Here is a 14,086-nt window from a genome sequence, read left to right on the forward strand (position 1 = left end):
TACATTACTAGGGGATGTCCTATAGATTAAACATGCTATGTTGGTCTGTTAGATCTGGATTCAAATAGAGTTCAAGAACAATCTGAGGATATATCATTCATAGAAATAGAATTATATTTATATGGTATCATGCAGGTCAGTTGTGTACAGTAGGCCTATATTAGATAAATACTCACCCCAAGTAATATCAATATGGGAAATGGCCTATATAATCAAAACCTTCTGTTATATTGATTTATAGCTTCCATCTTTTTATAACAATTCCTTCAAGTTGAAATTATACCCATAATAAGGCACATTTATGTTCAAAAATCCAAAAAAATGCATTATTTCCAGCAATACGATCTGTGTTTCGGAGGTTGAGACGCTGTTGTGTAAAACACTCACCAATCATGTTAGCCAGGACTCATTTGGGATTTTGCATATCTGAGTGGAACTGTCCGCTTTTTTACTTGGACATTTTTGTACCTAAATCTTTTTAATTCTCACTTTCTCTCAACCTAAGGTAATGGAATGCCCACTATGTCAATATAATGTGTAGGTGGTAATGTTATAAAAAGTTTGTGAAGCGATAGAGGCTTTGAATGACATCAGTGCTATTGTTTGACATTAGAACATAAGGCTTGGTTATCATTCAACTACCACTAGAATGTTTTATTTCCTGTTATTTTACTGCAGTGCACTATGATGACAGGATAGACCTATCAATGCTATTCAGCCCATACAATGTAATCTTCCATTAGGTTCACTTCTTGTTAGCTGTGTTTGTCCCATTCTGATTCAGACACCATGTGACCCAGACATACTTAATATGATTAGATAGGCAAATAGCACACATTCACATCATCAGTGAAGGACCCTTATCCTCAGACACAGTTCTGTTCAACAGCCCATTTTGTTCATTAACCTCAGAATATAAGAGGTCCTTATCGGTGCTGCAGTGCGTGATTAGACAGCCGCGGATAGTAAGGTGAGCTACAGTATGTAAGTACAGGGAACTCAGACACGGCGCTGCCTTTAGGGTTGTTCCCATAGCTAGGACAGGAGGATAGCATCTCTGCAGTGTGGGACTAAACCCAGGTATTACACCCTCTTTTTCTCCCACACATACAAACACAAACCCCTTGGACTTGTATTCACACAGGTACAGTCAACACAAACACAGGTGCTTACATGCTCCTTCTTTCGCTCTGCCTTTTTCTCTCCCTCTCTCATACCCGCATCCAGACACCCTTCCCCATGCCCATCAGAGGGGAAAAGAGAGGAGCAGAGGATGGCTGGCAGGCAGACAGATTGAGGGGGGTGATTGTTTTGACAGTTATGTAACTCAGACTGTCTGGCTGCTCACCTTAAAGCCATCGGACAGACCAGCTAGAGCGGGCCTGTTAGAACGCCAGTTCACTGACAGTGTTAATAATGAGACACGACGACGGGAGGAAACCTCAATGACTTTTTCCACAGCGCTCCAATCTGATTGGGTCGTGTCCCGTTTGGAAAACCGTCTTGGAATACATCCGCTACCCATTCACTGACAGAGAATTACATGCCTCATTTAGGAGGAGAATCAAATATATTGTATACAGCCTACTTATGTAGGATGGCAGTGATCAGGCAGGGAATGGGAGTATGCAGTATATCAAGAACCAATGTGAAATCAGGATTAGTATTTCAATAGGCATTCATAACTACATAGACTACAGTGTTTCTCCAATACTTTTTTAAACCATAAGCCCTTAAATGCCACATGTGAACACATTAGTTTTTTTTAAACTTAAATCAATATCAATATCATTAAGGAAGGGATCCCTTCCACGGTAATTATACAGGGAACAGTGTACTAGCCTTATCTCACAAGTGTACAGCTTCCCACTTTACATCACCGTAACTACTATCAAAAGCACAAGGTAATCTACAGCAGTCAGCATGTTCTGTCCACCCAATGGAATTAGTCTGAATAACAGGATATGTCAAACCCCTCCAGATATAGAGTACAAGAAGGCTATGACCTCTTCAGTGCTCTCTTCCACTTTGTGGAGCAGCGCTGACCTCAGCCTGAGCCTGTGCGTGTGCGAGAGACTTTTCTACAGGAAGTGTCCTGTCTATAAAGGAGAAGACAGCAATATAAGAGAGGCGGATGTTGGCATGGTCCTGTTGAGTAGGGCGGAACGTTCAGAACATTGAGGATAGAGATATGTACTATATTTTATCTCTGAGACACACTGAACACTCTGCCCAATCGAATAAGAGAGTGAAAAAGAGAGAGGGCGAGAAATATGAAATCATACCCTGCAATCCCTCCTATCACAGTCCTCTTATGCAATATCATCACACTCATGGGGGCTCCACTTCACAAAACATTCCAGGTGCCTACAGCATCTTCAAATACAAAGGATCCTAAGGGCTGATAAGGATCACAGTGCTGTAAATGTTTTGGGGAAAAGTGCCAAGTGTTATAGCAGTGAGTGAATGTGGACTGGGTTACATTAAGAGAACATTGTTGGGGGTAGAGGCTCACAACAATGATTCCCCTGGACCATCAGTAAGACCCCTCGTCACGCGATAGAAAGACGCACTTGTTTATGTGTGTGTGTGTGTGTGTGTGTGTGTGTGTGTGTGTGTGTGTGTGTGTGTGTGTGTGTGTGTGTGTGTGTGTGTGTGTGTGTGTGTGTGTGTGTGTGTGTGTGTGTGTGTGTGTGTGTGTGTGTACAGGACGGATCAGGGTGTGTACCTGTGTCACGAACATTATAATGGGGACAGGTGATGAGTGATGGGGACCTTGAATAGGACTGGGAGCACCTGTGTGCTCCCTCAACGACTCATTGTGTTACTATAGACTTCCTATTGACAGGATATGGAAATGGCGGGTACTGTGCTTATTCACTATCCACTGGGCACACACTGGTTGAATAAATGTTATTTCCACATCGTTTCAATGAAATTACGTGGAACCAAGGTGGAATAGACGTTGAATTGAGTTCTGTACCCAGTGGGTAGGGTCGGTCTGACCTGGGAGCTGCACTGATTATCTGATCTATAAATCAACCCCATTTCTAAACAAATGATAGATCTCTTTCAGAGATGAATGTCAGTGAAACTGTGCAAAGCCTTTCTCAGACTGATCTCGTGTGGACAGACATTAACATTGGCTCCTGAGTGGCGCAGTGGTCTAAGGCACTGCATCTCAGTGCAAGAGGTGTCACTACAGTCCCTGGTTCGAATCCAGGCTGAATCACATCCGGCTGTGATTGGGAGTCCCATAGGGTGGTGCACAATTGGCCCAGCATCGTCTGGGTTTGGCCGGGGTAGGCCGTCATTGTAAATAAGAATTTGTTCTTAACTGACTTGCCTGGTTAAATAAACAAAGTTGATGCAAGACTTTGGTTCTAGGATGTTGAAATGATGCCCAGACCCATGTGAACCTACCTGGTGATATAAAGAACCATTTTAAACGGCAGTGAGGGCAGTAAACCCAGAACAGGCTATAAAAACCCAGAAGGGAGCTGGCCTTTGAGCCCCAAGTGTCTGGTGGGGTTGTGGCATTTCACTGAATGTCAGACTCCTCGTGTAGTGTGGATCCAGCTGCCCTCATGTTCCTGATGATGTGAGAGGAGTGACAGGTGTTCCCTTGTCTCATCTCCCAAAGGTGACATGACACAAACCCACACTGACCCAGTCCACTGCTGGAAAGGGCAAATGCGTGGTGGGGTCAGTTCCACATGAAAAAAATACACACACACAACAAAACACACACACCTGTAAGGTCTTTGAAAAGGTTACATGTGATTAACAATTTCAGCATCTTGCTGTTGACTCATCCTACTACAGGGTCAGGGGTCACTTTGTGGTGTCACAGATGGGTGCATTTGGAGGGGGGGGGGGCAGAAAAAAAGAGGTGGTCTCAAAAACGAATCCAGATGCTTGTTGTTCAGTGCCTAAAGACATAAAAGCAAAGGTATTCTCATATGTAGTGGCAACTTACAAATATAAGGAACTGTTACTGTTGCACTAAAACAAATCCTGCCCACTCAAAATCATTAAGGTGAATAATCTCAGACACCAAGAACTAAAATCTTTTAGAATTGTGTCAGATATGTTACATGCCAGTGTCCACGAGAGATTAAGTACAATTTTTTTTTTTTTTTTAAATGCATGAAATGCAATGTATGAAATGTAGGCATTCACTACTGTAAGTCGCTCTGGATAAGAGCGTCTGCTAAATGACTAAAATGTAAAAATGTAAATTAATAGGTGGATGACATCTACATTAAATCATCACTTTTACATTTTTATAAGTCAACGTGGGTTTGCCAACTATGCACATTGTGTATGAATGCTGGGTAAACATGCTCAACTGGAAACATAAAACAAATTGAGCAGGATAAAAAATATGAATATTTATTTCGACTAACCAAGGAGCACTTGATGTTACATATTTATTTTTACAGGTTTCGTTGCCCCCTTGTGGTAAAGAAAATGTATTACATGATTAGAAAATTTGGCAGCAAAAAAAATGTATTGGAACTTTAACAACTCTGAAACTACACAACCAAACCATTCTCTCTAAGAAATTATCCATCATATACAGTTTTATCATTGGTGTAAAGTAATTAAGTAAAAATACATTGAAGTACTACTTATGTAGTTTTTTGGGGGTATTTGTACTTTACCATTAATATTTTTTACAACTTTTACTTCACTACATTCCTAAAGAAAATATGTACTTTTTACTCCCATTTTCCCTGACAACCAAAAGTACTCGTTACATTTCGAATGCTTAGCATGATAATAAAATTGTCAAATTTACGTACTTATCAAGAAAACGCGCAGACATCACTACTGCCTCTGATCTGGCAGACTTCACTAAACACAAATGCTTTGTTTGTAAATTATGTCTGTGTTGGAGTGTGCCCCTGACTATCAGTAAATAAAACAAATTGTGCTTTCTGGTTTGCTTAATATAAGGAATTTAAAATGATGTATAGCATTTACTTTTACTTTTGATACTTAAGTATATTTTAGCAATTACATTTACTTTTGATTATACTATTTAAAAACACGTTTTTTTACTTTTACTCAAGTAGTATTTTAGTGGTTGACTTACTTGAGTCATTTTCTATTAAGGTATCTTTACTATTACTCAAGTATGACAATTGGGTACTTTTTCCACCACTGAGTTATAATGATAAAAAAGCATAATCAAACAAACGGCACTTGATCAGCAATACGGCAGTGTAGGCTTTTGTCCAATGATATCCATGTATATATATGAAGGTTTCAGTCCATTTGTGCCTTTGAAGGTTTCAAACATTTGTTGAGGAAAGGGACTTCAGGAACCCTGTAATTGGTCTGGCCTTCGGAACTTGCTTTGAAGGAACACCCTGGGCACACAAAGCCCCTCCTTCTTATTGACCGTTTCTCGTAGCACGTAGTCATTGGTTAACATCTCGAACCCCGCCCCTCTGAACAGGTCTGCTAGGAGCTCTGAAACACAGACGTTCAGATTTGGTATTTTATTAGGATCCCCATTAGCTGTTGCAAAAGCAGCGGCTACTCTTCCTGGGGTCCACACAAAACATGACATAATACAGAACTTTAATAGACAAGAACAGCTCAAGGACAGAACTACATTTTTTTTTTTAAAGGCACACGTAGCCTACATATCAATGCATACACACATCTAGGTCAAATAGGGGAGAGGCATTGTGCCGCGAGGTGTTGCTTTGTCTATTTTTTGAAACCAGGTTTGCTGTTTATTTGAGCAATATGAGATGGAACAGAGTTCCATGCAATCATCGCTCTATATAATACTGTACGCTTTCTTGAATTTGTTCTGGATTTGGGGACTGTGAAAAGACCCCTGGTGGCATGTCTGGTGGGATAAGTGTGTGTGTGTTTGAGCTGTGTGTAACTTGACTATGCAAACATTTTGGGATTTTCAACACATTAATGTTTCTTATAAAAAGAAGAAGGGATGCAGTCAGTCTCTCCTCAACTCTTAGCCAAGAGAGACTGGCATGCAGAGTATTTATATCATCCCTCTGATTACAATTAAGAGCAAAACGTGCCACTCTGTTCTGGGCCAGCTACAGCTGGCCCAGAACAGGTCTTTCCTTGCAGCACTGGACCACATGACTGGACAATAATCAAGATTAGACAATAATCATGATTCAAAATGTATAAACAGAGAAAGAGTCCCATACCAGACCGACGGCTTACTGCCTGTGGGTAATTCGAAAAGACAAAAAAAAAGACAATAAAGAAAGACAAAAAAGCTAAAATAACTACTATGAGGGAAAATGTAGGAGAGGAAAGAGGAATGGACTGACCTTTGGTGAAGAAATAAGACCTGGTACCATCCTGTCTGACGTAGAAGTTCTCTCCCAGTTTGTTTCCGGCCTTAAACCTCATCATGGCGTGGTCATACAGACCATAGTCCCTGAACAGAATGATGCCCCCTGGCTTCAGAACCTGACACAGAGAACGTCAATTCAGTCACAAGTTATTTTGAGGATGTTAAGTGTTTACTGCAGTTTCATCCTTTTCCTCATCCCTGTCTCACCCTGTAAATGTTGTCCAGAGCCTGCTGCATCTTGTCTGGGTGGATGGCTGAGAGGACGAATATGAGCGTGGCCACATCCACACATCCCACTGGGATGTTACCCCTCAGGTCATCCTTAGTCAGGTCACACTGGAACGCACTGCAGCGCTCAGCGCAGTACAGGGAGTGTTGCTGAGGACAAAGAGAAAATGACACTGGATATCAGGGTTGTTTTGTTAAAAGTCCCACTGGCTCTGGGTCATCAGTGGTACATCTTCTTACCTTCACAAACTCCACAGCCCGTGGTGAGAAGTCACAGGCATAGACAAATATGTTGAGGTCTTCCTCCAGTAGTGGGAAGATGCAGTTCCCAACCCCACAGCCAGCTTCAAGCAGGACCAGCTTCTGGGCTTCAAACTGAGAGAGAGAGAGAGAGAGAGAGAGCGAGAGAGAGCGAGAGAGAGCGAGAGAGAGCGAGAGAGAGAGAGAGAGAGAGAGAAATTGTATTGAGAAATGTATTGAGATGCACCCCTAGTTGGAATCCTAACAACTTCCTATGCCATCATCTTACCTCAAGGCACACTTTCAGTTCCTCAAACTCTCTCGTGGTCCAATGCCTATCCTTGAAAAAGTTTGTTGTGTTCCTTTTGTAAAACAAGTCCCAGTTTTTCTGTGCCTCCTTTTCCAACTTCATCTGCTTGAAGTCAGACACCAAAGTCTGGTCACCTGTCAGTTTCTCCATCTCTTTCTCATTCAAAGTCCTGCCAGTAGATGTTTTGCTTTGGACAGGTGGGGTGAGACATGGCAATCCGTCTTTGGGTTCTTCTCCAGGGAGTACAACATTGGCTGTGTCGTCTTGCTTTGATAGTGCCATAACTTGCACTACTGTAATTAACGGCAGTAGCTAATAGCAGAACTTCCTTGACATCCTCAAATCTCTTATTTCATCAATCCATATGAAATGATCCTGCTAATGTTAATGAGTGGCACTAACACACTATAGTGATAGATAGACTGTTATTGAAAATGCACGAAGTATTTTCACATACATTTCTGAACGCAAATCTTCCAGAAACGTTCTAAGACTTCTCGTGTGGTACGTAGTCTTCTTCGTCCGTGTGGGAACAGTGTTTGATTACGATGATTCCGGCCTGTTCATCTCAGTCAGTAAAAACGTTGTACTTAATCGTGTGAGTGAAAATCGTATTATTATACAAATAGATAATAATACACTGTTACTAATTCTAATGTACTAAATATGCTGAATATGCTGATTTTGTCGGTGTTTATTTAGGGCGCTCAGATCCTATCGGTGACATTTCAGCACGGAACAAACAGGAACAGGAGTGGTCATGTGACGTATGGATTGTTTTTTAAAATAGCTTAGCTAGCTGAAGTATCTTATATACTACGTTATTATCATTCAGTTTTATAACGCAGCATAATTGAAATAAATGTGAATATTAAACTTCTTGCAGAGTCATGAATGGGAGTACAAATCCGCTCTTGGACAAAGAAGAACATGTTTTGAAGCTCGGAGAGAGCTTTGAGAAGAGGCCAAAATCATCATTTCACACCATCAGATGTTAGTAGCCTATTTTTATTGATTAAATATACATGTGTAAATATGTTACGTTTATTTTACTATACCCAACTTTAGTCACGCCTTTTGACAAGTTGGTAAGTTAGATAACGTTAGCTAACTATCTTCGTCAGCTAGCTAACGTTACCTAACAATGTAGCTAGTTATTGTTAGTTAGCTAGCACAAAAAACTAACGCTAATCCGGTACGATAGTACGTTACCAGCAAAAATATTGTAATCAGATTACAAATACTTTTGAAAACGTAGGTAGCGTACATTAGCTAGGTCATTACATTTAAATTCAGAAAGGATGTTTGCAAAAAATAATACATTAATACCTTTCTGTTTTCTCAATGATATTCAATTCAGTACTGAAAAAAGGCACAAGTTAAAAACCTCTTGAGGATCGGCCCCTTTTTTTTCGCCTAAAATGACATACCCAAATCTAACTACCTGTAGCTCAGGCCCTGAAGTAAGGATATGCATATTCTTTGTACCATTTGAAAGGAAACACTTTGAAGTTTGTGGAAATGTGAAAGGAATGTAGGAGAATATAACACATTAGATCTGGTAGAAGATAATACAAAGATAGAAAACCCATTTTTTTTGTATTTTTTGTTCCATCATCTTTGAAATGCAAGAAAAAGGCCATAATGTATTATTCCAGCCCAGCTGCAATTTATATTTTGGCCACGAGATGGCAGCAGTGTATGTGCAAAGTTTTAGACTGCTCCAATGAACCATTGCATTTCTGTTCAAAATGTTGTATCAAGACTGCCCAAATGTGCCTAATTTGTTTATTAATAACTTTTCATGTTCAAAATTGTGCACTCTCCTCAAACAATAGTATGGTATTATTTCACTGTAATAGCTACTGTAAATTGGACAGTGCAGTTAGATTAACAAGAATTGTAGCTTTCTGCCAATATCAGATATGTCTATGTCCTGGAAAATGTTCTTGTTACTTACAACCTCATACTAATCGCATTAGCCTACATTAGCTCAACTGTCCCACAGGGGACCCACCAATCCTGAAGAAGTTTTAAGGTTGTTCCACCTGAGCTAGTCTGACCACAAGTCAGAGACCACTATGATGACACACCAAATGCATTTGATGGGTCCTTTTTTACTTCTTCTAATGCCTCTTAAGGGGAAAGTAATCAGATTACGTAACTGAGTTTGGGTAATCCAAAAGTTAGGTTACTGATTACAATTTTGGACAGGTAAGTAGTATTTCTGACATTATAATTACCTTTCTCACTCTTTCACACTTGTAGATGATTTCAAACCAGCTTCAATTGACACCAGCTGCGAGGGAGAGTTGCAAGTCGGTAAAGGAGAGGAAGTCACCATCACATTACCTCACATTCCAGTAAGAGTGGGTGCTTTTTAGTCATTGTTACTCAACTGTGGTCTTTTGCCTGTGCTGTACAATGACAAAAGTTATTTCTGATAACTCCACTGCAGAAAGATGAAAGCAAACTGTGTACTTGATCATGATACTTGTTATTGTGTTGTTCGTAGGGCTCTACACCACCCATGACAGTATTCAAAGGGAATAAGCGGCCATATCAGAAAGACTGTGTTCTTATCATCAATCATGACACTGGGGAGTACATGCTGGAGAAGTTGAGCAGCAGTATCCAGGTCAAGAAAACCAGGTGAGGGGTTAACCAAAACACTGTCTCAAAAATGCATAGTAACAATTAACCTTTAGGAGAAATGTGTTTTGCAGATCATTTGTGACTGTAGATGTGCAGCTGTTGACTTTGTTTTTCAGAGCGGAGGGCAGCAGTAAGATCCAGGCCAGGATTGAGCAACAGTCGGTGCGTGCCACTGCCACCCAGCCTCCAGCGCAGTTTCGTGCCCCCACTAAGCCTGGTGCAGGGGCCAAGACCTCCCCCTCCCCTTCCAAGGACAACCCCTCCCCTGAGCCCCAGCTAGATGACATCAAGAGAGGTGAGACTCTTCATGTGTTGCCACCACTTTTACCAAGTGATCAGTCTTGTATCTCTATTGACTTTGTCTGTGTACTGACTCTGTTGCCTCTGTCGCCCCCTCCTGGCCTGGCACAGAGCTACGAGCGGAGGTGGATGTTATTGAACAAATGAGCAGCAGTAGCGGCAGCAGCTCATCTGACTCGGCCAGTGGCTCTGGTAGTGGGGACGACAGCTCCACCAGTGATGGGGAGCGTGACCCCCCTCGTCCCCAACCTGTCCCACTCCCTCTCCCCCACATCCAGCCCTCCCCCAACCGTAACCCCATGGTCAACGGAGGAGCAGAAAGGCAACAGGGCAGCAACCAGCTGATGAACACGCTCAGTGAGTACCAGGGCTGGTAGGGCCAGTGTAGTACTCTACGTTGGGATTGATACTAATCATTTATCTCTTGATAGAAGTCTGTAGGTGGTGGTTGCAATGTAGTAATGTGTGTGTTGGTGTGTCCACAGGGAATGACCTCCAGTTGAGTGAGTCAGGCAGCGACAGTGATGACGACTGAACTGCCCCCAGTCTCTCTCCTGCCCTCTCTTTCTACCTCTCATTATTACACCATCTTGCTCTCCTCTTTCTTCTCTTTGCCTGGTTCCCTTGTTTCGTTGCTGTGGTAACCGACCCAACTTTAAAGTCTGGTTTTATTGTATTTTTAATGTTTCTGTGAAGCCGGCCAACCTGGAGATTTAATAGTGTATTTTTGATTAGCTGTATATTTTGTTCTGTATTTTTTAAATCCTTTTACATATGAAAACATGCTAAAGCATATATATTAGAATGCATGTACATATTTTCTGTAGTTAGAGCTCCTAGTTGTATCAACTTGTAGCACAAGTCTGTTGTTTTCTTGTTTCATCACAGGGCAGGGGCTTATTAGGACAATATCACCCCAATCTTCCCTATTTATCTGGAAATCAAAAGGCGGCACTGAAAGCATTTCACCCATTCCATGTTTTTATCAGTATCGTGACACTTTCAAAATCAGTCTTTAAGAGGCCAGGATACAGCTCACATCGATCTAAGCTACAGATGATTCAAAAGGACGTACTCATATTTTTTTATGTAAAATCAGTTTCTAAAGTTTCGATTTACAACTTAATAAAGGTTTTAGCTGGAATATTGACCTGTTCTGATGAACAGGTTGCATTGCTTTTAACAGCACCTTTCTGACCTAACCTTAAAATGCAACTAACACCCAGTACTTAGATATTCTACTATTTCCACATCAATCATTTGACTTTCTGATTCTCTCACTCAATAGCTAGGTTTCCATCCAATTGGCGACAGATTTTCATGCGAATATTCTAAGATCCGCATGAAAACAATATGTGCACATTCCCACCAGAGATGATTCCATCAAATTGACTTGTTGTGGATAACAGACTGTGCGTGATGACGTAGTGCACATAAAAACAACTTTTGCGATTGAATTACCATTATATACAAGTTAAATGGATTTCCATCGCATTTGCTGTTTTTTTTAAAGAAATGTTGCGTTATATTGCGAATCTCTGCACGTGCGCTCTAGCCAACAGTTTGCAGGTAGGCTAGTCTACATGAGATTATTACGGATAAGAGCGTGATTGTTTGTATTTGTCAAACGGCAGCCAAGCATCGATCATCATGTCACCAGAATTAGACCCTCGATATTTATTGGAAATGCGCATCAAGCTCAACACCGTGCACTTTCACCACCCTGTGAAGTTTATCATCATTTATTTCATATAGCCTATTGTGTGGGAGTACCACACAATATCACACGACTCCAAATGTACTTCTGTATGACAGTTATTACAACAATATTTGCACATAAATGCGTTTCCACCGCTATGTCTCGCATAATTCATTTTATAGACACAAAAAGATCCCACCTTGTCTTGCGTATTTAGTTTTGTCGAAATTTGGAAAGTTTACCGGCAAATGTGCTGTTTCCATCAGGCCTGTCATGGCATTTTTTTTTATCCGCCATGTACTTTACTCGACTAAAAAGGTTGGATGGAAACCTGGTTACTGGCCCAACCATATATCACTGTCCAAAGTTCCCAACCATATATCACTGGGCTAGTTTCAGACCAGTGTAGACATTTTTAGAAGTACCAAAGAAGCAAAACAAGTAGTTTTTAGAATACAGCCACTGAATATCTATTTTTACTTAGATTCAAGTCTATTTTCATTAGACGGAGTTACTCTTAAAATGTGACAGCTGCTATAGCACTTGTTTTTTTATTAGTTCCATAGATTGAACAGATTTGGAGTGATAGCAGTCACATTGGATCACATCTTTTAATTTAGCAACTGTTGTGACAGTGATCAATAGCCTTCTAGAATCTGCGCAGATTATTATAGCCGTTGTGAAGATCACCACAAACCTGCGGTGTTTGCATGCTATCTTGAAACATGCACGCTTTCTATTATTCTAGAAGACATTTATAGTTACAGTAGCCTAACCTCACAATGTGGCCATGGATGTGTTACTCATTTTAAGGTTTGAAAAATACCTTTACATTAGTTAGTAAAATAGCCTTAACTTTATGCTATTTACTGTATTCCAAAAGTCAACCAAATATCAACATTTTAAAGGAGATGTATCTAATGCTTGGATGGTTTCATCTGAGCCACTGGCTTAATCCTATTCTTTAACTTTTATTTTTGGTTTAGTTGGAGACGTGAATCCAACATATAATTTGTTAATTTGTCGTCAAGTTAGGCTATTTACCTTTTTGCAAAAATGATATTGAATTGTGTTTGGTTGTCAACACAACCAAATATCAACATGTGAAGGAGACTTAGTTTGGCTTTAATTCCAGTATGTCTACATGAATTTATGTCAACCAAGAATCAAAATGAAAGAATATGACTAAATCAAATCAAAGTTTAAGTGCATTTAAAGTTAGATGTGACTTAGTCCTATTCTTTAACTTGGATTTTTGGTTGAGATGGAGACATGAATTCAACATATCAATTATTCATTTGTAGACAAACTGGAATTAAAGCCAAACTAAGTCTGTGGCACAGATGAAAGTGGCATCTCCTTCAAATGTTGATATTTGGTTGCGTTGAGAACCAAATACAATTCAATAACCAGTTTGTCTACAACTGAATAATTGATATGTTGGATTTGCATCTCCATCTCAACCAAAAATCTAAGTTAAAGAATAGTGCTAAATCTAGTCAAACTTTAAATGCACTTTACGTAAACTTTTATTTGATTTAGTCCTATTCGATCTAGTCCTATTCTTGTCAGTGACAAATATCAAAGCTAAGCAGGAATGGGCTTGGTTAAAACCCTGGATGGGAGACCAAATGAATAGCTGTATATAGATCAACTCTCCAACAGAAGGTGCTGCTGAGCCTATTGTTTTTTTTTCTGATAGTGGATATGTCGTTGAAGATCTGACGTTGTTTCAAAGGTACAAATTCAACATATTTTACACAAGGGTTGTCTTTGTTGAAAAGTGGTTACAACGATGACATAATCCTGTGGTTGAAATTTCACCCTCAAAACAATAGTTTTTTCAAATCCAGTATATTTTCCACATAGATTCCATGTTACAATACATTGACAAATTTACGTTGAAACAACGTTGATTCAACCAGTTTGTGCCCAGTGGGATGTGTGTTCATAAGGTGCTTAAATGGTATTTAACTGGTGCTGTTGTGTGTCTGGGACATGGGTATACAGCGATGGGTATACAAATGTAATAGAATGTTTTGTTTTCACAGCAGTTTGGATCCATGAACTTGGATGGCTAATGCTATTTCCAATTTGTCTCTCTCTGGCATCCAGTGTTATTTCTGACCCATACTGTTACTGTCCCAGTACAACCTCTCTTGCCACATTTATCAAAGTGGGTGACTTCTTGCTTCTATCTCTAGTTTTTTGTGATTTGAGGTTTATTAAAGTGTGCACATGTATTTAAATTGGAATTAACTTTTTATCCGTCAACCAAAATAAAGGAAGAAAACAGTCAGAG

At 40.2% G+C, this 14,086-nt stretch overlaps 2 protein-coding genes across 3 annotated transcripts; one reads left to right on the top strand and one right to left on the bottom strand.

Annotated features, from left to right (window-relative positions):
• Positions 1–4,379: 4,379 nt before the first annotated feature.
• On the bottom strand, positions 4,380–7,663 carry LOC106581233 (tRNA N(3)-methylcytidine methyltransferase METTL6). Its single transcript, XM_014163158.2, has 5 exons — positions 7,110–7,663; positions 6,821–6,955; positions 6,560–6,730; positions 6,327–6,468; positions 4,380–5,481 (listed from the first exon to the last, which is right to left on the bottom strand). The coding sequence occupies exons 1-5, from the start codon at positions 7,410–7,412 to the stop codon at positions 5,327–5,329; spliced, it is 906 nt and encodes a 301-aa protein (XP_014018633.1). The 5' UTR covers positions 7,413–7,663; the 3' UTR covers positions 4,380–5,326.
• Positions 7,664–7,711: 48 nt separating this feature from the next.
• On the top strand, positions 7,712–14,085 carry LOC106581241 (ELL-associated factor 1). Of its 2 annotated transcripts, none has more exons than XM_014163166.2 (8): positions 7,712–7,728; positions 7,833–7,897; positions 8,017–8,123; positions 9,399–9,499; positions 9,646–9,782; positions 9,902–10,080; positions 10,197–10,442; positions 10,571–14,085. In XM_014163166.2, exons 3-8 carry the CDS (start codon positions 8,021–8,023, stop codon positions 10,618–10,620), a joined length of 816 nt encoding a protein of 271 aa, XP_014018641.1. In that variant the 5' UTR covers positions 7,712–7,728; positions 7,833–7,897; positions 8,017–8,020; the 3' UTR covers positions 10,621–14,085. The 2 variants fall into 2 exon arrangements, with proteins under 2 accessions (XP_014018641.1, XP_014018648.1); XM_014163173.2 differs by having other exon boundaries at positions 7,714–7,728; positions 9,399–9,493.
• Position 14,086: the final 1 nt, after the last annotated feature.

The sequence above is a fragment of the Salmo salar genome, chromosome ssa02 (assembly GCF_905237065.1).
Source record: "Salmo salar chromosome ssa02, Ssal_v3.1, whole genome shotgun sequence".
In the NCBI taxonomy this organism is placed as follows: domain Eukaryota; kingdom Metazoa; phylum Chordata; class Actinopteri; order Salmoniformes; family Salmonidae; genus Salmo; species Salmo salar.

Excerpts from the sequence above, each read along its gene's own strand:
- LOC106581233 (XM_014163158.2), bottom strand. The coding sequence starts at position 7,412 with ATGGCACTATCAAAGCAAGACGACACAGCCAATGTTGTACTCCCTGGA. Across the intron at positions 6,956-7,109 it reads AACTGAAAGTGTGCCTTGAG|TTTGAAGCCCAGAAGCTGGT; the intron begins GTAAGATGATGG and ends TCTCTCTCTCAG. Across the intron at positions 5,482-6,326 it reads GTCTTATTTCTTCACCAAAG|AGCTCCTAGCAGACCTGTTC; the intron begins GTCAGTCCATTC and ends TCTGTGTTTCAG.
- LOC106581241 (XM_014163166.2), top strand. The coding sequence starts at position 8,021 with ATGAATGGGAGTACAAATCCGCTCTTGGACAAAGAAGAACATGTTTTG. Across the intron at positions 10,081-10,196 it reads GCTAGATGACATCAAGAGAG|AGCTACGAGCGGAGGTGGAT; the intron begins GTGAGACTCTTC and ends GGCCTGGCACAG. Across the intron at positions 10,443-10,570 it reads CCAGCTGATGAACACGCTCA|GGAATGACCTCCAGTTGAGT; the intron begins GTGAGTACCAGG and ends GTGTGTCCACAG.